Source organism: Zootoca vivipara, chromosome 6, assembly GCF_963506605.1.
Source record: "Zootoca vivipara chromosome 6, rZooViv1.1, whole genome shotgun sequence".
In the NCBI taxonomy this organism is placed as follows: domain Eukaryota; kingdom Metazoa; phylum Chordata; class Lepidosauria; order Squamata; family Lacertidae; genus Zootoca; species Zootoca vivipara.
This window is the reverse complement of record NC_083281.1, coordinates 71,810,204-71,835,765: the sequence shown is the minus strand read 5'-3', so window position 1 is coordinate 71,835,765 and position 25,562 is coordinate 71,810,204. Positions and strand designations below refer to the sequence as shown.

The window sequence follows — 25,562 nt, the reverse complement described above, 5'->3', positions numbered from 1 at the left end:
ATCTTGTGCTACCCCTGCAAGATCTCGTGGGACTCTTGCAATATTTCATGAGGCTCTCGCAAGATCTCATACCAGAACCCAAAGGCAGCCTCAGCTCCTTCTCCTTGCTCATCCGGAAATGGGGTGTGTGTGTGGGGGGGGGAGATGCCCCTTGGATTCTGCCACCTGAGGCAGCTGCTTCAGCCTGTCTCATGGATGGTGGATGGCCTGGCCGTGCTAAATGGTCTGATTGGGTAGAAGGCAGCTTCCTATGGCTTTGGTGTAGCTGGAGAAAAAACCCTCTGCCAAGTACTATCCAAATTCTCCTCTTCAAGTTATTACTGTTGTTGTTATTGGGGGCATACTAGAGTAGTGAGATGAGAAGATATGCCTATATATTAATTCATCTTCTCCTACGCCTTCTGCTCCTCCCAGGTAACATTATCGGCTCCGGCATCTTCATTTCCCCCAAAGGAGTCCTGGAGCACACGGGGTCCGTGGGGCTTGCCCTCATCATCTGGGTGCTCGGCGGGGGGATTGCAGCCCTCGGGTCGCTGTGCTACGCCGAGTTAGGAGTCACCATCCCGAAGTCTGGAGGGGATTATTCCTACGTCTCCGAGATTTTCGGTGAATTAGCTGGGTAAGTGGCGCTTTAGCAACATGACGCTTAATCTTTTGGGTCTCACGGCATCCTCACAGCAACCTTGCAAGGGGGGCTATATTGGCACATGCTCCTTGCCCCTCTGAGCAATTGACTGTGGTAGAGACAGCGCTGAGGATGCCTAGGGAGCTGGCCATATTTTGCTCTAAAAAGGGAGCAAGGGAGCTAGAGCCAATGGGTCAGTCCTTGACCCACCAGGTGCTCTATTTCCCCCCAAACCACGCCTACCTGTCAATCAACTGACATCACTGGATGATGTCAGCTGATGGGTGGGGTGAGGCTTAATCCTGTTGAGTGCTGCTCTGCCCTGTGGGGAAAGCAGGCCTCTATAGGGAGCAGGATTGAAGCTTTCTGCTTATCAGCTGGGGAATCAGAGAGTTCAGCCATGCTGTATAAGACATCCTACCGGTAATAAAACAGAAGAGCAGATCCATTTTTATAAACTTGAAAGATGCCAGGGATCAAACCCGAGGTCTTCATTTCATTTTACTTTTACAGTGGTACCTCGGTTTTAAGTACACAATTGGTTCCGGAAGTCTGTACTTAACCTGAAGCATACTTAACTTGAAGCGAACTTACCCATTGAAAGTAATGGAAAGTGGATTAATCCGTTCCAGATGGGTTCGCGGAGTACTTAAACTGAAAGTACTCAAACCGAGGCGCACTTAAACCGAGGTATGACTGTAATTTGTATACTGCCTTTCAATATACACATTGTGTTTACTTCCTGAAGAGACAACAAAATATACAACAAAGATCACACATCTTATAACAATCTGATCCGATACAATAAAGTCATAATAAAAATCTGACTTCAAAAGAAACAGCATATATCAGGGGTAGGCAAACTAAGGCCTGGGGGCTGGAGGCAGCCCCCCAGGCTCATAAATCTGGCCCACGGACCCTGCCGCCCACTCAAGTCAGTCCCCGCACGCTGCGGATGCCTCTCCGCTTGGGGACTGACTTCTGCGACGCTAGCACTGCTTCTGGGCAGGAAGATCCTGCAGCCAATCCGAAACATTGCCGCCCGTGGCTGAGGTAAACCCAGCGCGGCCATGGACAGAGAGGCCGGCAGGCAGGCAGCGTGTCTGGGCTGTGCCATGGGCATCATGATAGGCGCCGAGACGAGCTCCTGAGTGTGTGCAGAGTTTCTCCTCCAGGTCCAGAGGCAGCTGCAGGACTGGCTTGCAGGGTGTTTATATTTTTCGAAATATAGTCCGGCACCCCACAAGGGACAGTGGACCAACCGGTCTCCTGATGGAAAAGTTTGCTGACCCCTGGCTTATATCAAATAAGGCAATATTCAAAAATCCATTAGAAAATATTGGTACACAATAAAACCGACTCTCAAAATATAAGCAAATAATAATGAAACAGAAATTCACTCTCAGCAATCACGATAAATCCAGTGAACTGTAATCAATAAAAATAACAGCAAGTCACAATATATAAAATAACTATCTCTGTAAAATATCAAATTAAGCAAAAAGTCCCTTAACTTATAAAATAATATCAACAATAAAAATGAATTATTATTTTTTTATAAATTCCTCTGGCATGCAAAGCATCATTGCTTTCCCACTGAGTTCTGGATTTGAACCCAGGACTTCCTGGCTTCTAACCACCACACTGTGCTGCGCCAGCTTCCCTGAGGCTGCACGATTTCCCTTGTTGTCATGGAGGCCTGAGCAGCCGTTCTTGGCACAATCCTCTTCCAAACACCCTATTTCACGTTCAGAGGCAAGCATCCTTACTTTGGTGTTTGAATGAACTGGCTAGGGAGTTTCTTGTTACAGCCTGAAATGCTGATGCAATGTTGCTGAGGGGAGGGGAGCACCTGCATACAGACAGATTCCCCCCCCCCCCAGCAATATCTGCTCTGGCAAAGAGCAGGTGCAATCCTAATTGCATAGGATACCAGGAGGCAGTCTGCCTTTTGCAAAGACTGTAAAGCAGGCCGTGAAGATTTTGTAAGGACAAAGGCAACTAGAAGGAAGCCAGCAACTCCTGATCATTTTCAGGGCCAGTCGCCTCCCAGGAATTGATATTTATTGCATGTAAGAAAGTACTAAAACAACGAGTCGTACGTGGAGATATAAAAAGCGGCAAAGCTCTCCGCGTTGTTTCTTAAAAGTTTAGGCTGACAAAGGCATCAGCTCCACCCTCAGGCCAGCAATAACTCAACAGGGAGATCGTGTTAACCTTGCCCTGTCTCCACAAGGCTGTTTTTATTGAGGCTAAAAAGGGACAGTAGTTTTTGAGAGAGCTGGATCTGGCACGAGGAGGGCATCACTTGCCCTTGGGATGAGCACAGAAATGTGAAGGACTGGGGGAAGACTGGGGAAACTGTGTTGGGGCAGGGAACACATCTGGGGTTTTTCCACCCAATTTTGCTGGGATGGGAATAGAAAAAGTGGGGTGGAAAACAGATTTTGTGGCAGTTAATTCCATAAAGGAGATACACGTTCCTCTTTCATGCTTTCCCAGTTGTACAGATTTATTTACAGGATCCGAGCACAATAACAGCCTCCTCTTTACCAAGCTAAACATACCCAACTCGCTCAACCTTTCTTCATCAGTCTTAGTTTCCAGACACCTTTCTCGGTGCACACCTTCCTCTGTACACATTCCAGCTTGTCAATATCCTTCTTAATTTTGGCACCCAGAACTGGAAACATTACTCCGGGTGTGATCTGACCATGGCAGAACAGAGCAATACTATTACTTCCCTTGTTCGGAACACTATAATTCTGTTGATGCTGCCTAGAACAGCATTAGCTTTTTTTTGCTGCTGCATCACACTGCTGACTCATGTTGAGCTTGTCGTCTACTAACATCCCTAGATCCTTTTCACATGTGCTACTGGCAGACCAGGTACACCTGGTTCTTCCTGCCTAAGTGTAGAAGCTTACATTTCCCCCTGTTGAAATTCCTTTTTGTTATTTTTGGCCCACTTCTCCAGTCTATTAAGGTGGTGTCCCCTTGTGCCTTGGGATCAACCACCCTCCAAGTCATGGAGATTTAACTTCTGCAGACCTGGGAGAAGAGTCTGAAGAATGGGCAAATCTTTAAGGATGCAAATCCAAAAGGCAAAAACAGGGGACAATGAGTTCCAATGGGCAGAGATTATAAGAATTGCCACTAACAAATAGAATCCTAGAATTGGAGGCGCCTCAGAAGCCATTTAGTCCAAGCACCTACCAATGCAGGAAATCCTAATAATTCTGGCACCATTGGAACACCGTGGGAATGCCTAGCAATTGGGGGGGCAGCCCCCTCAAATATTTTATCAGGGGGGCAAAGGGAGCTTGGTCCTTAGGGGTTGGCTCGTATGCGTGGGTGAAATGTGGACTTACAGTAGTACCTCAGGTTACATACGCTCCAGGTTACATACACTTCAGGTTACAGACGCCACTAACCCAGAAATAGTACCTCAGGTTAAGAACTTTGCTTCAGGAAGAGAACAGAAATCGTGCTCCGGCGGCATGGCGGCAGCAGCAGGAGGCCCCATTAGCTAAAGTGGTGCCTCAGGTAAAGAACAGTTTCAGGTTAAGAACGGACCTCCGGAACGAATTACGTTCTTAACCTGAGGTACCACTGCATATACAAAATGGCCTGCATCTGTTGCTCTGCCCCCTGTTGTCTCAGGCTCCACCTTCCAGTGGTGGAGCGGGGGGGGGGGGCATCCCTGTGGGTTGTCCATCCCTGGGATTGAACCTGGGACCTTTTCCACAGTGGCATTTAGTCCAAGCACCTACCAATGCAGGAAATCCTGCAGGAATAGCAAAAACGTTAATATAAAAACTAAAAGGTGGTCACTTTTCCGGAACCCTTTCCATTTAAACATTTCCTGGCCAATAAAAAATAACCTTTAGAATCTTGTTCTGACCAGAAGTTAATTAACCTGCACATTTAATAGCTGTTTTATGAAACCACCCAGCTCCAATAATGACTCTCATATTCCTGCCTAATCTTATTTTTATTTATTTTATGTTTTTATTTCTAAAAATGAAGGGGAAAGGAAGATTAGCAGGGGTTGCATCATAAGCAGATTTGGCCCAGGGGGGAGCCAGTTTCCCCCTTTCTTTAAATCCTTCAATAATACTAAAACTTGAAATATATAAAATAAACAATTAAAAAATTGTCCAGTAGAACTTTAGAGACAGACTACGTTTGTTCTTGGTATAAGCTTCCATGGTATCTGAAGAAGTGTGCATGCATACAAAAGCTTATGCCAAGAACAAACTTTATGAAGGAGGTGTTCCATGATTATTGGCTTGCAATTGCTGCCACTTAGAAAAGGTGAGTCTAATTTTCTGACTGGAGGATTCTGGGACTTGTAGTCAGGAGCGGCTCAAGACATTTTGGCACCTGAGGCAAAATGCCTCCTGCTGTCCCTACAATGCGGTTGGGGGTGGGGCATGAGGCTCTGCAAGGGCTTCCCTTAAGGCAGGGGTGTCCAAACTTTTTCCAAAGAGGGCCAGATTTGATGAAGTGAACATGCATGAGGGCCAACCAAAGTTGTTGACCTTTTTAACTGCCACAAGGGCCGGATTAGGCACCAGGCTGGACTTTGTATATGCCTGCCTTAAGGAGAAGCACCGCAAAGCCTTGCCAGCCTGGCAGGCTGAGGGGCAAGGGAGCTTCAGAAAGCACTTCTCCTTAAGATAAAGCCATTGCCAACTCATTGAGGGCGGCGGCGGGGAGGTATTCCTCAGAGCTTTGCTGCTGGTCCCTCTCTGCCCTTGGCGGGTGGGGCAGCAAAATCTGTGTGGAGGAATATCATGCAGCTTAGCTGCCCTCTCCCCAATTTTCTGATTGTGATTGTTGTTATGAGAATCAGAGTGCGCCTTTATCCAGGGTGCTTCCAGACTCTCAAAATTTTGTGGGAGGGATTTGAATGCATGTCAGAACTTTCCGTTTGTGAGATTAAAGCGGATTAAGGCACTCTGTTGCCCTTCCGTAACAAATACACTTTTTAAACAGCAACAACAGCAGCGGACCTTTGCAGCTTGCAATGTGATGGGGAAATGCATGGAAAGTGTGAGATGAAGGAACATCTGGCAAGGGAGATGTGTAAATGTCAAACAAATGCAGGTGGGTGCTCTGCGTCATGTAACTACGCCATAAACACAGCAGAGCAAATGTGAAGTAAAGACCGCTAACAATCTGACCTCCACATAGGGGTGGGGGAGGAAATCAATTTGATTTGTAATTTAACGAGAAAGCACCTGATTCGCACCAGATTCTTCTTGAGCCAGGCCATGAACTGAAAGGCAGTTACCTTCAAAATTTGCACTTCCCTAAATGTTGTGGCACAGTTCTCCTGCCCAGCAAAGCACACATTAATGTGTGTATTTGGGGATGGGGGTATGTGCATGGGAGTGCATCGATTCATACCCAATGCTTTATATTGGGGAAATTCATTTCTAAAGTGGCATGCAAGTGGCAAAACTGCACTCAAAAATGTGTTTACTAGGAGAAATTTACACTAAAAGGCTCATAAATTTTTGAATAAAGAAAATGGATCAGCAAACTGATGTGGAATGGACTGAATTTAAGTCTGCAAGAATGAGAACTGGAGAGGAACTCCAGGCGATGGCTGCATCATTCCTGACCTTCAGGGAAGCTGCTGCAAGCCAGTCAGGATCATCTTGGATCATAGATTCATAGAGTTGGAAGAGACCACAAGGGCCATCCAGTCCAACCCCCTGCCGAGCAGGAAACACCATCAAAGCATTCCTGACATATGGCTGTCAAGCCTCTGCTTAAAGACCTCCAAAGAAGGAGACTCTACCACACTCCTTGGCAGCAAATTCCACTGCCGAACAGCTCTTACTGTCAGGAAGTTCTTCCTAATGTTTAGGTGGAATCTTCTTTCTTGTAGTTTGAATCCATTGCTCCGTGTCCGCTTCTCTGGAGCAGCAGAAAACAACCTTTCACCCTCTTCCATATGACATCCTTTTATACCGTGTTTCTCATATTATAAGACATGTCTTATATTTATTTTTTCCTCAAAAAAACACACTATGGCTTATTTTCAAGGGATGTCTTATTTTTTTCCTTCTCCTCCTGCCGCGGCCGGCATTGCTGCTGCGCCTATCACTATGTCTTATTTTCGGGGTATGTCTTATATTCCTTGAATGCTTAAAAATCCTGCTATGGCTTATTTTATGGGTATGTCTTAAAATATGAGAAACAGGGTATATTTGAACATGGCTATCATATCACCTCTTAACCTTCTCTTCTCCAGGCTAAACATACCCAGCTCCCTAAGCCGTTCCTCATAAGGCATCGTTTCCATCGGTCTGGAGGAGTTGGTAGCCCAATGTGGCTCTTTGCACCATCTCATTTAACTGGAGATTCTTCTTTTCTCTCCTTTTCTCTTGGCTTCAGGTTTCTCCTCCTATGGAGCGCAGTCCTCATCATGTACCCCACCAGCTTGGCTGTGATCTCCCTGACTTTTTCAAACTATGTCCTCCAGCCAGTGTTTCCCAACTGTATCCCTCCCTATAATGCCTCCAGAGTCCTTTCCATGGTGTGTTTATGTGAGTATTTATCAGCAACCTTTTCCTTGGGCTTCCAGCGGCATTTGCCGAAAGGGGCACTCTCCAGCACAGACACCCTCAACCAAGAAAGGGCTGATGCCGTTTTAGTTTCATTGGTGTTTAATTACTTTTCAGTGATTAACTTTTTAAAAAAAAACCATGTTCAGCATTTTTCTATTCCATCTGTGCTTTTGTATTTTGATCGGTAAGCCACCTTGAGTCCCAGTCTGGAGAAAAGGTGGGATGATGATAATGATAATGGGAGTGAGAGGGGTACATAAACACTATACTCATTCAATAAAGGCCAGGCTGCCTTTTGGATCCTCAGCCTCATCCTCTGGTTTTTCCAACCCTTCTCCCTCTTAAAAACAAACAAATAAAATGGAGTTGGTGCCGGTGGTACAGTGAAACCTTGGTTGTTGAACGCTTCGGAAGCCGAACAATTCGGAAGCCGAACACCGACAACCCAGAAGTGAATGCTTCCGTTCTTCTGGGATGGATTACATTTGAAAACCGAGGTTCCACTGTATAGCCCATTTTAGATGTCTAGGTGTTTTCTGTCTTCTTCCAAAAATAAGAAGCTCAAATAAAAGGGTTTGATCTTTGATGCGTTTGGCACAAACCTCTCTCTGGATGGAATTGTGTTTCCTGCTCTCCAGCACTCTTGACGTGGGTGAACGGCTCCAGCGTCCGATGGGCCACCCGCATCCAGGATATCTTCACTGCAGGGAAACTCCTCGCCTTGGGCCTGATCATTGTTGTGGGCTTCATACAGATCTTCAAAGGTATTTAATGCAGGAACCATGAACGTCAGGATGACATCGAGAGAATGTCATTGAGCAGAATCAAGCCCTTCTTAGCAAACGGAGCCCACACACTCTGACGGGGCAGAGGGTTGATGTTGTAAAAGGTAAAGGTAAAGGGACCCCTGACCATTAGGTCCAGTCGCGGACGACTCTGGGGTTGCGGCGCTCATCTCGCTTTATTGGCCGAGGGAGCCGGCATACAGCTTCCGGGTCATGTGGCCAGCATGACAAAGCCGCTTCTGGCGAAACCAGGGCTGCGCACGGAAATGCCGTTTACCTTCCTGCTGGAGCGGTACCTATTTATCTACTTGCACTTTGACATGCTTTCGAACTGCTAGGTTGGCAGGAGCTGGGACTGAGCAACGGGAGCTCACCCCGTTGCGGGGATTCGAACTGCTGACCTTCTGATCGGCAAGCCCTAGGCTCTGTGGTTTAACCCACAGCGCCACCCATGTCATTGCCCCTATTTCACTTTTTCCAGAATGGTGAACTCGAAGCAACCTGCAAAAACCAATATTAAAAACAGGTGTAAAAACAAAACAACCTAAAATGCATCAGTAACACACACACACAGATATATATATATATATATATATATATATATATATATATATATATATATATATATATAATATCTCAGCAGCTCCAACTCCACCCCATCCCAATGAAAAATAAGCTGAATCTTAAGGTCTGAAGGCCGGGGTGAATAAGAACGTATTTTGCCTGGCACCTAAAGAGAGAGAAGGATGGCACCTGGCCTGCCTCCCTGGACAGAGTGTTCCATAAATGGGGAGCCACCACAGAGAAGGCCCTTTCTCATGTTGCCACCCTCCACACCTCCCTCAGAGGCGGCCCATGGAAAAGGGCTTCAGATGATGAGCACAGGGTTCAACTTGTTAATGTATTTTCCCCCTGCCTGGAACTGTACCAAAGAAGTAAACTGGTGTCCCATCCACCCCTCTTCTCCAGGTAGCCCTGAGGAGCGGGTTTTTTTTGAGAGGGATTCAGCCCTCTGACTGAGCCCCACAATGCTGCTCCCTCTACCTAATGGTAGGATTATTTAGGGAAGCCTGGATAACTAAACTTTTTTATAAATATGTCATGCAGCTATACTGAAAGATTGTCCTTCCCTGTTTCTTTGAGCAGATTTGCTGGCTTTCTTTACTGGCACGCAGAAATTAAGAATGCAAAGTGTTTCCAGCCTGTGCAGTAGGTCATTGGAGTGAGGGGAGGCTGACAGGCTGACTATGCAAGGGGGCAACCTTGCCTTTCCATCTCGGACCGCAAAAAAAGCTGAGGCTGGCCCTGTCCAGAGGAGGATTCTGCTTCTTCCTGAGACATGTCCCCCTGCTCTTCTAACATATTGGCTGCATCAGGGGGTGGCTGGGTGCTGAGATGCATGTCTGAATTAACTTTTGCATTACGCCCCGCTTGTAGGAAACTATGAAGAACTCTTGCCAAGCAATGCCTTCAATTTCTGGATGACCCCTTCGGTGGGGCATTTGGCGCTAGCCTTTCTTCAGGGCTCCTTTGCATTCAGTGGGTGGAACTTCCTAAATTATGTGACGGAGGAATTAGTTGATCCTCGCAGGCAAGTATTTCACTTCCTGTCTCACCTGGGGTTAGAAGGAAAACCAGCTGCGTTGTCTCTTAGCACCTGCCTTTCTGCACATGTCTGAAAAGAGAGAGAGAGAGAGACCCATTGAAATTAATGAGCGTGGCTAACTTAGGTCTTTTCATATCAGTGGGTCTACTCCAGGTCCTTTTCATAGGCACCTCTAGGAATATCCGGAGCTGCCTTACACTGAGTCAGTCCATTGCTCCATCTACCTCAGTGTTGTCTACACTGACTGTCAGCAAAGACTGTCCGGGGTTTCAGGCAGGGGTCTCTCCTAGCCCTCCCTGGACAGATGCCCTTGGGGATGGCACCCGGGACATTCTGCATGCAAAGCAGATGCTCTACCACTGAGCTACAGCCCTTCCGCTAACTCTGCAAGGTTTTGAAATCCTGCAGAAGCCACACAATTTGGCGATACTGCAAACCTGACCCCAGCAGCCCTCACCCAGGGCCCAATTTATCCAAGGACTGGCTCGGGGGGTGTATCCTGCCCTTGGAGTGTTCATGGCTTCCTTTGGTGTCAGCTGGCATCCCTGCATGAGAATATTTTCTGTTCCCATCTTTTGCATTGATGTACCATTTGCATGTTTATAATATTTGTGCGCCCTGCTTTTTGGTTGTGCTGCGTTTTTTGAGGCCCCATTTCTCCCCTGCTTTTTTTTAAAAAAGCCATAGCTTGCCTGTGACTAGCAAAAGCCCCTGGCTCAGTTTCATAGCAGCACTAGAATGAGATTCTGAGCGAAGTCATAAAGAATGAATGAGGCTGTGGGCACACTAGCCTGTTTGCAGCACAAAAATGTAGTTCTTCTAAACCTGGAACGGTTTGTGCTGCTTTCAGTTCCAGATTCCAGATCCTTCCATCCACAAGGGTGGACATGGCTGCTTGACACACATTTGCAAAACGAACCCCTTGACCAGGTTACCCAATGCCCTTTGCTTCTCCAGGCGAGTAAAGACAGAAGTGGGGATTGCAAACTTGGTATATGTCCACCCACAACATTATTGGGAAGGTGTAAATACGCATTGCTAGGACTGCCTGCATCTGTTTCCAGGTAATGCAGAATCTGCAGTGAGCTTTTATTTTATTTTTGGAATGAAACACAGTTTATCAGCGAGCACTTTCCATGGCGCCAAAAATACACAATCGACCTAGATCCTGTGCGGACTATGTAGGGAGGGGGGGGGAACCGTCAAATACTCAGTCCCCACCAATGGTAGAATAAAACGCCATGTGTACTCAGCCTTGATCCACTCGCAGGATCCCAAAATTGTACAGTTGGAAGGGGCCTGTCGAGATCCTCTAGTCCAACCCTCTGCAAGGCAGGAACCACAGCTCAAATAATCCCCAACAGATGGACACCCACTCAGCCTCTGCATGAAAAACTCCAACAACGGAGAAACTCCACCACCTTCTGAGGGAGTCCATTCCACTGTTGAACAGCTCTCACCGTCAGAAAGTTTTTCCTACAGGTTTTAGGTTAGATTTTGCCCTGCTGACCTCATCCCGCTGTCTGTGCTGAAAGAGATCCAGTGCGGATCGGCGCTCTCCGCATTATGTGCGCCTGTTAATGCTTTTTGTTGCCCCCTCCTCCTTTCTCGAATGCCAGGAATCTACCTCGTGCCATCTTCATCTCCATCCCATTGGTGACCTTTGTCTACACCTTCACCAATATCGCCTACTTCACTGCCATGTCACCCCAAGAGCTCTTGTCTTCCAACGCTGTGGCGGTAGTAAGTAAAAGCGCCCCTGGACCTTTCCTTTCCTTTCCTTCCCCTCCCCTTTTTTTAATTACAATTATTCCTGCTCTGTGCCGTGTGGTATTATGTTTCAGTTTCTCTGCCTTTTGTTGCTTTAGACATTTGGTGAAAAGTTACTGGGCTATTTTTCGTGGGTTATGCCCGTCTCTGTGGCTCTGTCTACATTTGGAGGAATAAACGGATACCTTTTTACCTCATCAAGGTTAGACGAAGTACGATTTTGTTTCTTTTTCCAGAATGGGTGAGGGGAAACCATTTGCTTTCTCGGCTAGCTCTGAGTCTTTGTCATGGGTCACTTTTGACAGATTTATTCACTCATCTTAGTTGTGCCCTGGCCTTCCTCCATATCACTCGTGGTGGTGTATATGGGGTTAAGTCTGTGAGGTAAAAATTAGGTGAATAATTTGCAGTTTGCCCTAAACCACTCCATTAACCCCCCCCCCCCCGACAGGAACATTAGAACATTGAAAGCTGCCTTATACCAAGGCCACTTTCAACAGACATGGCTTCTGCCAAAAAATCCCGGGAAGTGTCATTTGTTGTGGGTGCTGAGTTGTTAGGACCCCGACCCCGTTTCCCTCAGGGAACTACAGTTCTCAAGAGTGCCCTGGGAAGAGGGATTGATGGTTAAACCATCCTGGGAACTAGCTAATGTAACACAGCCCTGACACAGTGTTGTTAAACCTCAAGCAAAAACCAATCAGGATGAATCCTCAACGAATGGCCAACGTGGTCTCACCTCCCCACAAACTTTGTGCAGGGAAATCAGGATCAATGGTCAATAAACAGGTCATCTGGGTGTGCTGCATGTTTACATGCAAATCCCCCAAATGCATCAACAGGTGGAATATTGATTGATTGATTGATTGAAGTTATATACCAGGCATCCCCAACCTTCGGCCCTCCAGATGTTTTGGACGACAATTCTCATCTTCCCCGACCACTGGTCCTGTTAGCGAGGGATCATGGGAGCTGTAGGCCAAAACATCTGGAGGGCTGCAGTTTGGGGGTGCCTGTTATATACCATCCTATACCGGCAGGTCTCAGGGCGGTTTCTGTTTTCTTACCGTCTTTTTCTCTACTTACTTCGAGAAACAGAAGTTAGTCCCTTTGAGGTCAGTTTGAGGTCAGCCCATTATTATTATTATTATTATTATTATTATTATTATTATTATTCCCCTTGTTGAGCCATCTCTGTTTGATGTCAAGCCTTTCAGTAGCCGGAAGAACAGGCGCTGCTCTCTGCATGCAGTTGATGATCTCCTGATCCCACTAACCAGTTTTATTCTTCCTTCTAGACTGTGTTTCTCCGGAGCCCGAGAAGGACATTTGCCCAGCTTGTTGTCCATGATCCACGTCCAACACTGCACCCCGATCCCAGCCCTTCTTGTCTGTGTGGGTATTTCTCCTTTACATACGACTCTGTGCCCAAATAGGCTGCTCAGGGGTTTACAAGCATAAAATGCCAAGATGCTTCACTATTCCGCCAATACCAGCTTTTGTGGCTTACAGATACCTCTGAGAGCATCCCAGTGAGAAGCATGGGGGGCAGAGTGCATGTTAAGAGGTGTGTGTGTCTGTTTCATAGCAAGCCTCTTAAGAAGGGTTCAGGAACCTCTGGCTGAGGACTATGCAGCCCTCCAGGCCTCTCACTAGGCTATGCAACGCTGTCTCTCCCCTGGTCACACCTCTTGCCTTGCTTACATGCTTTTGCCTGGTGGGAAGTCACCCTTGGCAGCTGTCATGCCTCTTGCTTGCCTGAAAGGAGGATGGAGAGCTGCCTCCCTTTGACCCCTGCCTGCCTGCTCCCCTTCTTGCAATCACATAACAAGAATCTTCTGGATCAGACTGATGGCCCGTCTAGTCCTGCAACTTCTCCAAACAGTTGCCTGTGGGAAACCAGCAAGCAGGGCCAGAGCTCAAGAGGACTCTCTCCTCCTGTGGTTTCCAGCAATCAACATTCAGAAGCTTTGTTGCCTCCAGCTGTGGAGGCAGAGCATAGCCGTTGGGGCTAGTAGCCACCGATAGCCCTCCGATAAACATGAATTGGTCGATGGGGTCACACCACCTGTCGGCTTCCTCAGTCTCAGGGTGGCCTTCATAGGTCTTAGCAGGTCAGGACAAAACAAGCATGAGTCGGTTCCGTTTGTCATTGGCAAACGGAAGACAATAAGCATTTCAATCTGGCTTGTCCAGATCGAGATATATTCTGTTATTCCTGCTAAAGACCCCTCGAATCCCTTCTAAGAGAATAAAGAGACCACAGGCTTATTCATAAGTAACAAAAAGTAGTTTTACTCACGATCAGGCAGAGCACAGTGCAATCCCTGAAGGCAGGCTTTAGGCTTAAAGTTACAGACATGTACAAATAAGTTTACCCCATATGGGAGTTGACCTAGTGACTGCAGGCTAGCAGTTCAGGACGTTTGCAGGACGAAAAGGGAAGCAGAAGAGAGAAAGGTGGCAGTGTGACTTGGCCTTTTACCAGGTCTGGAAAGGTCACGCCCACCTACTAGTCACATGCACAGAAGGATGCTCCAGGCCAGGAGGAACAGGAAGTTTTGACTGGCTGGACCAAACATTCCTTTGCATGTCCATTCTAGCAAAAACAAGGAATGATGTACTTGACTTCTCCCAGTGGATTACATCCCACAATAGGATGTAAAACCCAGCCAGAAACCCAGCCAGACCCTGTTGAGGTTTAAAGTTTTAAGTGCAGCTCTCCAGGTCGGAAGGCATGAGTCTTACAATGAAATCACAGCACAACATAGCACAGGCATCCCCAAACTGCGGTCCTCCAGATGTTTTGGCCTACAACTCCCATGATCCCTAGCTAACAGGACCAGTGGTTGGGGAAGATGGGAATTGTAGTCCAAAACATCTGGAGGGCCAAAGTTTGTGGATGCCTGACATAGCAGAAAAATCCCAGCATAAAAAAACTTAATAAAAGCAATAAATCTAAAATAAATAAATAAAAATACTCCTTAGAATCATTATTCCTTATTGAATTTATATCCCATCCTCCCCTGAGGCCTTCACTTAGTGCCCCCCCCCCAAAAAAGGCTTATCGAACTTCTGAGAGAATTGCTGAGTACACATTTAAAGCACATTCCCCACCACCCAAAATTCCTGGGAACCATAGTATAATAATAGCTCAAGCCAACTACAATACCCAAGATTCTTGGGGCTGCACACTTTTCAGGCATGCTTTTAATATACAGTGTGTACACAATACAGAAGAGCCTCAGGGCTGATGGGAAAAATATGCCCTGTCCAGGGAGTCGCAATAAAACAAACAAACATAGAAATGAGAAGGTTTCCTTGCTTTTCTTCCAGTAATGCTTCCATTTCCATTTCTTCTTCTTTCCCCAGTGTCTTGCCACGGTGGTCATCATGCTTGTTGGGGACACCTACACACTGATCAATTATGTGTCCTTTATCAACTACCTCTGCTATGGAGTGACAATAATCGGTTTGATTGTGCTGCGCTGGAAGAAGCCCAAAATCTTCAGACCCATCAAGGTGAAAAATATTGGGGCTCTCCGTATGCACCCTCCCTTGCTTCTTTAGGGGTTTGGTAGGCTTGCGGATGATGCTCACTTCCCACAATGCGCCTGAAGAAGGGGCGAAAGGGCGGGGGGCTTTCCTTGCAGGCCATCTTCTGCTGAGGGCATAAATGTCCTGTCAACAGCCACAACCACGCAAAACAGTCCCCTCATCCGCCACCAGCCCAGGGGGTGATCTCCATACTGTCACTGCTTTGGAGGGAGGGGCTTGAACGAAGACAGAAGGATTTGGTTTGCAGCATCACAGCGGCTGAAAGGCAGTGGAGTTTGGTCCATGATGGCAAGTGGGGCACTGCCCAGTCCAACCTCAGCCTCACTTCCTCCATTCCAGGGGGTGGCATCACCTGCTAGTTTTCTCTTTCTCCTCCTCCTTCTCCGTGTTGCTCTTGTAGAACCCAGGTGGGAGGAGGAGGGAGGGGAGAAAACTAGGTTTTGGCCACTCCTCTTCCCTCTGCCCCACTACAAGGGGCACCAGCTACCACTGGTTAAAGGGCCCTGCTGCCCTAGAGCTGAAAATCCACTTCAAAAAAACCCAGACTGTTTGCAGCCAGGAAAGTGATGGAGAAACACCCTGGAAAGATTGGGCTGCGCAAATGATTGACAGGGAGGCATACAAATAACCCACGGGCAGCCCAGGCCAAAAGTGCCCCACAAACAAATGATAATGGATGCCCAAGAAAGGTCGGACACGGTTTGACTTCCGCGTAAGCTTTGTGCCAGCAGATCTGGGTGGTTGATCAGGAAACAGATTGCCCAGAAAGGCCCTTCATTCACCAGAGGGAGAATTGGGCAGGAGAAGGGGGTTGTGCTCTGCCGCTGCAGCTTCCATATTCTTCCAGATTCCTCCAAATACCGTACTAGCGCAGCAAAGGCAAGAATGGGGACACGGGGAGGGTACCATGATGATGAGGGGCATCTCCTGGGAGAACGGTAGGAGTATCCCATGAGCTATAGTAGCTTTTGTGACAGTGGGAGGTGGCACCTATGCATGTAGGTGCGTTGGTCGATTCCTGTAAAGGACACGCTTTCAATTTTTGCAGTCCTGGCACAAACCAGTTTTGCAGGTTTCTCCAATGCTTGTTCAGCATTCTGGGAAAAGGAGAATCGGCACCCTATTCAGTTCACCTTTTATTGTGTTAAGTCACAACAAAGAAAATCAGTCCCATCATGTCAAACTAGCAGGGTGGCAACACACAGGTGTGTATTTCTGGGAAATGGTTGGGTAGTTCCGAGGGTTCTCTTGAGTTACATTGTGAATATATATTGTGTATTTAACATATTTTTTACCCTTCCTTTCATTTTTATAACTCTGAAGGTGGCCCTCAGTCCAAGTTTGAAAGCAACCCACTATCAAAATCCTTAAATACTTTTCTAAAAGCAGCAAACAAGACAACATATTTATTAATTTTTAAATGAAAGAACAGGAATAACTGAGTGAGTTTCATGTCTGAGAGAGGATTTGAAACCGGGCCTCCTCAATCAGTTAATAACTATTATTACTGATTATTATTATTACAAACATTATTATTACATATTACATATTATTAGTATTACCTATTTAAGTTGTTTTAAATTGTTTTTGATATTTGTGTTTAAATTGTTGTAACCTACCCTGGGACCCTAGTGTGAAAGGTGGGTGAAAAATTGCAATAAAATTGTTCTCCAACAGTAATAATTCATTTAGATCCGTTTTCCTCAAATGAGCTCAAGACAGCCTATTTGGTGGTGAGGCAGTGACTGGCCCATGGACGAAGGTCACCCCAATGAGATTCATGGCCAAGTGGGAGATATGAACCCAGGACTCCACAACTTAGCCCAACACTCTAACCGCTACACCACGCTGCCTCTCAATCTATCACCACACCTTTGATGCGTACAGGGCAAAGGAAATTGGGAGGAAATGCCAGGCTTCTGTACACTTGCCATCTTTTTTTCCCCTCTCAGGTTAATCTCCTGGTTCCAATCACTTACCTGACATTTTGGGCCTTTCTCTTGATCTTCAGTTTATATTCTGAGCCAGTAGTCTGTGGAGTTGGACTGATTATCATACTAACTGGAGTGCCAGTGTTTTTTATTGGAATATACTGGAAAAACAAACCAAAGTGTGTAAATAGGATACTAGGTAAGCGGGGAACCTGCGGGAGGATGCCGCTATGGGGAGTAAAAGCTGTGGTCACCATAGAGACGGGATAAAGGACATTGATGATGTACGGAGAAAATGTCGCCGGGTTCAGGGGTAGTCACAGATTTCAACAGCCTACTTCCGAATGTGTGCAGTGAGGGCAGAGAGATTTGAATCTGGGGGCTTTCCAAAGCCCATCATCCCACCCATGTGGTCACAAGGGCCAACTCAAGGTCTGTTCATGCAATAGGCAACATTCGGTTTTTCTGCCCCATCTCGCATCATGTTGTGGGTGGTGGGGAGGCAGGAAGGGTCGTGGCTCAATGGCAGAGCAGAGCAAGGCCCCAAGTTTAATCCCAAATGGCAACATCTTTGGGTAAGGCTGAGAACAGACTCCTACCTGAAACCCTGGAATGCCACTGCTGCCAGTCAGTGTAGACAGTGCTAAGCTAGATGGATCAATGGCGTGGCTACACATCAGGTAGCTTCTTCTATTCTTCCTCTGACTGGCCAGCTACTCTCCAGGGAGTTTGGGGACAAGGTCTCTCACCTCACCTGCTACCTGATCTTCCTAACTCAGGGATGAATAGGCACCTGTGGGCCTCTGAACATCATAGTGCCCATAATCTCTTTGATTACTGGCCATACTGAATGGGACTTTTTAGTTTAAAGGCAAGTAAGAGGCAGCACAATAGGAGCTTATAAAAGTTATGTGCGGAGTAGAGAAAGTGGCAAGAAAAACGTTTTCCTCCCTCTCTCTCATAACACGAGAACTTGTGGACACATGCAATGAAGCTGAAAAGCTGGAAGATTCAGGGCAGATCAAAGAAAGGACTTCTTTACATAGCACAGTGTTAAACTGTGGAACTCACTGCCACAGGAGGCAGTGACTGCCACCTACGTGGATGGCTTTAAGAGAGGATTAGACAAATTCACCGAGAGAGTTATTGATGGATACTTGCCAGAATGGCTCTGCTCTGCCTCCGCAGTTGGAGGCAGGAATGCTTCTGAATACCAGTTGCTGGAAACCACAGGAGTGGGGGGGGCTCTTGTGCTGGAATCCTGCTTGCTAGCTCCCCTCAGGCATCTGGCTGGCCACTTCTGAGAACAGGATGTTGGACTAGATGGGCCATTGGCCTAATCCAGGAGGACTGTTGGGAGCTGGATTCCCAGGACATTTCAAGGGACAGGCTCCCCACCCCTGCTTTTAAGTGGAGGTGCCAGTGGCCACTAAACCTTCTGCAGGAAAAGTGGGACCTCTGTGACTGAGCTAGATTGAGCCACTGACTGGTGGATGTTCTGGCTACAAATAAACTAACTGCTTGACGACTTCCTCTTTTCCAGAGTCCTTGACGCACTGGGGCCAGAAGGTGTGTTTTGTAGTCTACCCGCAAGGGGGTTCTACGGAAGAGGATGATCTACCTTTCACTCACTCACCCCTCCAGGAAGAGAAAAGACCTTGAAGAAATAACGATATATTTTACACACGAGAAGTAGATTTTTGTTGTTGTTTTTGTTTACATGATTATTATTATTTTTGAAAAAAGAAAAATCTTGACTTTTTTTTTTTAGAAATCCAATAGTAAAATGTATAAAATGAGATACACCTTTTCAGCAGCTATAGTGGACCGTTAATAGCACCTAGCTCTTTTTCCTAAAAAGAAAAAAGAAGAAAAAAAAGAGTAAAAAATAAAATAAAATAAAATGAGCTGGCTTGTTTCTTCCTAGTGGTGTATTTTTGTCAAGTGATATATTTACATTCAGGCCCGATATGTAAAATCCTGACTATCGTTGCTTATTCCGGTAGTTTTAAAGAACTTCTGGAAAGTTTCACCATGAGAAAATAACACATTTAAGGAAGTGATGTGAAGTAGTGCAATTTGTTGAAAACAGCTTTGACTGACAATGCAGAACTACATGATGGCTCTATCACTTTATTTTTTTATGGACAAGGGAATGTATTATACACACAAACCCTGCCCCCATTGACTTGAAACCCTTCCTTCCACAAAAGAAGGTTCATCCAGGGCATTGGGTTATTTCCATTAACTTATGACTCTCAACCTAAAACCTATATCCCCCCTGAACATATGCAGATTGAGGGCTTGTTGAAAAGACCACCCATCATCACTTGATTCAACAATGAAGGCCCAGAGGGTGAAAGAGCAGGGACCCCAGAAAAGTATTCCCAAAGGGGTTTTTAAACTGTCCACCCCTCTTCCCAGGAGACTCTGGGAACTGTGGCTCTGGGAGGGGAATGGGCGTCTCCTAACAACTCTCAGCACCCTTAACAAACTACAGTTCCCAGGGTTCTTTGGGCGAAACCACAGCCATTTAAAATGGTATGAGACTGCTTTAAATTTATAGTGCAAATGGGGCCTTGGATTGAAAGGTCTCTTTCACTAGGTGCCACCTGATAGCCTTTTCTTAAACTGGAGTAACAGGACAAGAGGAAAAGGTCCTTCTGATTAGCAGATCCCACAAGCTGCCAAGCGGGAAAATGGTTGGTATGGTTACAGCATCATTTAGCAGCACCATAAGGGAAGCACAGGTATGGAGCTGTTGCAGTACGTCTGATCCAGTAACTTTTGTATTCATTCCAACATTTCCTGCAAAAGTACAGAATCTTTCCCGCCATCTGTATTTCCTCTTCCTACCCAGAGGGAGCTTCAGGTTTTGTGCCTTCAGTGTTCAACAGATTTGGTCACCTGAAGCATCCGTGACATATGGCTCATCATGATATTATGAAGATGATGAAGATGCACTTTGACTGGGGGTGATTGTAGGTGAAGTTGGTACCCTTTGACTTGTCAAATGAGTGAACCAGGCAGCTAAAGTTCTGAACCCTGATCACCCATGAGGGTTTCCTGGCATGATCCAGACACAGAGCAATACAAATCACATGAAACATGTCCCACATGGTGACATCACTTTTGCCAAATCAGAAGTGAAAATACATATAAACTGCTAAGCATTTTGAAGACTGAAAGGTTTTCTGCATGATCATAAATGGGGGAAGGGTTTTGCTTTTATTGAACTTGCCAACATGTGAATGGGTCGCCTCTGGATCGTTCTGAGGACTAATCTACAAAAACTTTTAAAACTGCCAAATCTGGGATCCTCTTTTTCCTTCCCATTTCTTGAGAAACCCATGTCTGATGCCCTCATCCACCTTCCTCTTCAGGTAGTTCTTCCAGAAGAAACTTCATTTCTCCTTGGAGCTTTCTCTGTGAAGCTCCATCAGTTTGGAATGGGGCACTAGGCAAAATAAATAAATAAATAAATGCCATGAGGCAAAAATCAAGTACAGCGTAAGAACAGCTTAGTTTATGAACAACCTGGATTAAGAATGCTGCAAACCTGGAGGTAGGTGTTTGTTTGTGAACTTTGCCTTGGAAGCAGAACATGTTTTGTTTTCTGTTGAGTGTGTTCCATTTGTAAATTGAGTCCCCTGCTGCTATGGGAAAGCACGCCTTGGTTAAGACATTTTAATGTACGTATTTTAATCTTTGTTGGAAGCCGCCCAGAGTGGCTGGGGAAACCCAGCCAGATGGGCGGGGTACAAATAATAAGTTGTTGTTGTTGTTGTTGTTGTTGTTGTTGTTGTTGTTGTTGTTGTTGTTGTTAAGAACGCTTTGGTTTAAGAACGGACTTGTGAAATGGATTAAGTTCGTAAACCAAGGTACCACTGTATTCTTAAAGATCCTCAAGTCTCGTTTTTGAAAGAGCAAATCTTTAGGTTTCAGCATAAACAGACAAAGCTTTTTTATTGTGTTTTCATTAAGTTGACCTCTTTAGAAGCCAAGGAAAGTGAGTCCTCAGAGGGGAGGGCTTCATGCCCAAAGGAAGCACCTGCAACTTTGCATCATTTATACGGGTCAGAAAAACCCACTTGCCATCTCTCATCGATTGGGCTAGGTAAAATTTTATATCCCCACCACCAACCCTGTAGATTATTCAGAGAGCCCTGAGTATGTCTTAAAATATTGCTGTGTCAATAGCTCCAAGCTTACTTCTGTCAGCTGCACAACCCCTAGCACAGAGAGATAAAACCGTCCCTCCTACCACCAAGCCATTGCTTACTCCTGGGTGAAGGAGCACAGAGTTCAAAGCAGGGAAAGATGGGGAAATAGCACAATCCCAAAGCAGGCATGGTGCTGGAGGAGATTCTTGAGAGTCCCATGGACTGCAAGAAGATCAAACCTATCCATTCTGAAGGAAACCAGCCCTGAGTGCTCACTGGAAGGACAGATCATGAAGCTGAGGCTCCAATACTTTGGCCACCTCATGAGAAGAGAAGACTCCCTGGAAAAGACCCTGATGTTGGGAAAGATGGAGGGCACATGGAGAAGGGGACGACAGAGGATGAGATGGTTGGACAGTGTTCTCGAAGCCACCAACATGCGTCTGACCAAACTGCGGGAGGCAGTGGAAGACAGGAGTGCTTGGCGTGCTCTGGTCCATGGGGTCACGAAGAGTCGGACATGACTAAACGACTAAACAACAACAACAACAACAAAGCAGGCCAAGTCATCCTATTCTTGGATTGACCTCAGCAGAACTGATCTGGCCAGATGGAAAAGGATGGCCCTGGCTACCAAAGGGAGGTGCTGGACTGACAGTCCTAAGGCTGAAAATGTTAACAGATGCTGCCTAGGGAGGGGGAGAAAATCCAATCAAGTCTTCTTGAGCAGGAGGGGAATTACTTCACAGCCACAGCAAAGACCACCCACGCTGCATGCTCAGCACTACCAAGTGATGTCAAGAGCTTGGGGCGTTGCTTTGCATGGCTCGCCACTTCCACGTCTCAGAACTGGCTTCCTCATGCCTATTTGCTAATTAAAAAGAAGAAAAACGCCACTAAAATGCCTGTGAAAATATCTGCATCGAGTGTGTTTTGGATAAACATGTTAGCACTAGACATGTTTTTCTGCAGTTTACTAAATGATGGGCAGTAAACAACTAGGCAAACATTGCCGAATTGTGATCTTGTGTACTAACTGCCAAGCTGTCAGTGCTGTATTTTAAGCAGCAAGTCCTCTTTGTTGCTGAAGAGCGTAGAGAGTGGCTTGTGTTTATCACAAATGTGTGCAATGTTGTCAACAGTGATAAAGCACTCGCCATCTGTTGATGGCTTTCGGAAACTTGTCCTCTGGAGGTTGCAGAGTCTCCCTCTCCAGCCCTGAATGTGCAACTCGCCTAATCTGTTTTAGTAGCAAAGGGCTGTCCTTGCAGCAATTCTACCCACCTCTGTCCAGAATATAGACAGGCCTGCGTATCAACACAGATGCAGAAAATCAAACGCAGAATGTGACATTAGCTGCAGAATTCTGTACTTTCTAAGAACCTCAGAGCTTTCATTTAAAATCAGCAGCAACACTAACGACTCTAAATTTCTAGCCCTTACGTTTGAAGATACATTTGAAAATGTGGGGAGAACACCTAATTAAATATCAGGATCCAGAGGACTTTTTGGTATATAGATATATACAGTAGTAGTCAAAGGATGGGGCTTCAGTCTCCTCCGCCACCTTCATTACTAGAACAATCAAAGTACAGATTCAGGATAAAATAGGCCAAGCAAGAGGAAACATGCAAAGCTGATCGCTTTCCCCGACTCACACAAGTCATGTCTCCTCCTCCCCTTTGAAGCACAAATCATGCCCGGACAGTGCAATTCTGACTCAGCATTTGCACAAGCTTTATTACAGGAATTGGCCCTGTTCAAACTATTCCCCCCCCCCCAAAAAAAATCTTTTGGAAAAGCTCCGAGAAATCTTCTCGATGATATTAACTTTAAATAAATGAGTAATGTTCTGCTAGTTCTGCCAAGAGATGCTATCGCCTGCAAGATTTTGAATTCAGAACTTTCCAGATACTGCAAACTAAACAAGTGGGACCCTCCACAAAATGTTGCAGTTCATCCTCACCTCCCAACAGAAACATTCCTATTCAGGCTCCCAGCCAGCTATGCTTTCTCCAGGACACTTCATTCCACCACCCATTCCCAGTTTCATTGTCTGCATTTTGAATTGACTAGGACTATGGAGCATGCACAGTTCTCACTGGGAATTTTTTTAAGGGGAGTCCCCTAAGGTTGTTGTGTGTTTTTTTAAAAAGAAAATATATTTCTACCTCTGCAATCCTCGAAGGTCCTCCAACCAAGCTGACACGTCCTCCTTGTTTGTAAGGGGCCATAGTTCGCCATTTGGCTCCTACATTCACTAGTAAGAGGAAGGGATGGTTCAAGTACCATTGATGGGTCTTGTGCAACCCGTCTCACAAAGGAAAGACAATGTTAGGTTAATTTAATTACTTTTTGCTTTGACAGAAAGATAGTTGAAACATTTTAATTTCCTTGGTAATTTGCAAAAGGGCGGGGGACGACGACAGATGATGTCTCTAAAGTTCACAACCAAAAAAAGTATTTTGCTGATGCAGCACACTCTAATTTATACCATCCCCGCTTAAGGCACACAACCACTTCGGTCCAGCCAAAACCAAGAAATTTTAATTTGACTCTAAGGGGGTTAAAGAAATAGAGAGTATCGCTAGGCACCATGAACCACACTCTGTATACCTGATTGTGTTATCACTGCTTCTCACTGCCCTTAAACTTCAAAACACACACACAAACATGAAAAGGTATTTTTAAGTGACAGAATGCCAGAGAAACATTTGGTTACGTCATTAAAAAGCAATCAGCACTCTGAGAAGCGGCTACTAATGGCTATGCTGGATGCAGACCAGTGCCCAGCAAGTGCACTCAGATCCCATCAATTACCATGGAACTGCAACACATACAGCAGCGCAGGGACTGCAGCCATGACAATTCTAGTTGCAGAGAACAAAGCGGAATCAAGATGTGGTTTCAGATCCAGGTTTGCTCACTAAGGAGGGTTTGGCAAGCTACTGTTCCGAGCTCAGAAGTAGCATTGAGCCATGCTTGTTTTTGAAACCACACGTGGATGCTCCTTTAGTGCATGGTATAGGGAGTGTGAACAAGCCCAAGGCTCCTTTATACAGCAAGAAACCAGGACTTCTCATTGTGCCTGAACCTCCATGGGCTTTCAGGAAAGCTATTACACCACTATTTATGTTCTCACCAGTATCTGAGGAACTGAACAGTTCTCTGGAACTCCCTTTGAAAACCATGGAAAACCTGCTTGCAGCTTGCTCAGTATAATTCTCAGGGCAGTATGTGAATTTAATAAATAGATAAATAAATAAATAATAGTAATAATAAAGCAGGGATATGGACCCTGTGACCCTCCAGCTGTTTGTTGCTGGCCTCCAACTCCCTTCAGCCCCGGTCAGCCTGCCCAGTGATGGGAAATGTATAACCCCTGAGGTCCAAAGGTTACCCAGTTCTGGTAAAAAGCACCTCCCAATTCACAGTTCTATGCACTCAGCACTCTGCTAACATTGGAAACTTGGGATGGGGGTAGGTAAAAGGGGTTCACAAACCTACAATAAACAGCTCAACAAATACCCTTGTAAAACTGTTCCAACTTAAGTCAACATAAAACTCCTACTGAAGTCAGCATTTGCTATAATCCCACTACAGTATAATCAAAACCTGGCTGCTTTGTTGTTACAGTGGCACAGCAACCGGAAAATGCAATTATTTTCTGTGAATGAAGGATACGGAACCTTTGGCTGCCACTGGCATTTCTCGATCGCTATGGGCACCGTAACGAAGAGAGCAAACAAATGAGTGGATGTAGTTTTTTTGTTCTTGTTTCAAAAGGGGGTGGGGAGGCACGAAAGGAAAGGAATGTGATGCTCCCTGCCTTTGGTTTCCTGTTAAACGATTTACCCCGGGGCTCTGTAAATATAGCTTTAATTTAGACAAATATTCTAAATCACCAATAATTGGATCTCTCCAGTTGAGTAGTCCGTCATAATTACTTGTGCCTGGTGCCTAGCTTTGCCTGCTGGATGAATCCCCTCCAGCATATGAATGAGAAGCTATAAGCTGACTTTTATCTCGGAAAGCGGAGGGGGAAAGCGCCTTTTACAAACAGAAGGAACAAGCGGATTTAGGGAAGCGTCAAATTGCAAAGGCAGATCTGCTGGGGCGGGTGTTGTGTGTTCACCCACCCACAGATCAAGGTCAGCTGGGGAAAACAGTAGCCAGGGGGGGTCCCTATGGTAGGCCGTTGCAGAGCCACATATTTCCTTCTTCTCACAGACACAGCGGCTTTCCAGAGTTACACCTGTGTACCTGTGCAGGAACCCCCCTGGGTCAGTTTCTCCCTGGTAACCACACACGGATTGTGAAGCGAGGGCACCAGGGAGACCTCCCAGCATATGTCATTATAAGCAATGGAAGAAGCACAGCCGATACAGACCGATGAATTGAGATTTAACAGTTCCCTGCTCTAACCTGACGGCACAGAACTTTCCCCCACCTGCATTTCCCATACCAGGAACATATTGCATCTGCCAGGTGTTTTGTGCATCTGATGATGGCTACAAAACACTTATGCCACCCACCCACC

General features: G+C 46.0%; 1 protein-coding gene and 1 long non-coding RNA gene across 2 annotated transcripts; one reads left to right on the top strand and one right to left on the bottom strand.

Moving 5' to 3' along the window:
• The first annotated feature begins 351 nt into the window (after positions 1-351).
• SLC7A10 (solute carrier family 7 member 10) lies at positions 352-18,575 on the top strand. Its single transcript, XM_035120847.2, is given in 11 exon segments — positions 352-619; positions 7,037-7,188; positions 7,848-7,973; positions 9,432-9,585; positions 11,220-11,343; positions 11,469-11,572; positions 12,669-12,765; positions 14,743-14,892; positions 16,881-17,058; positions 18,403-18,495; positions 18,498-18,575. Coding segments are annotated over 11 exon segments (1,473 nt in total). The 5' UTR covers positions 352-356; the 3' UTR covers positions 18,530-18,575.
• On the bottom strand, positions 7,953-25,562 carry LOC132592341 (uncharacterized). Its single transcript, XR_009557802.1, has 3 exons — positions 23,194-25,562; positions 9,611-9,669; positions 7,953-8,495 (listed from the first exon to the last, which is right to left on the bottom strand). It is a non-coding gene; the product is annotated as an uncharacterized LOC132592341 (long non-coding RNA).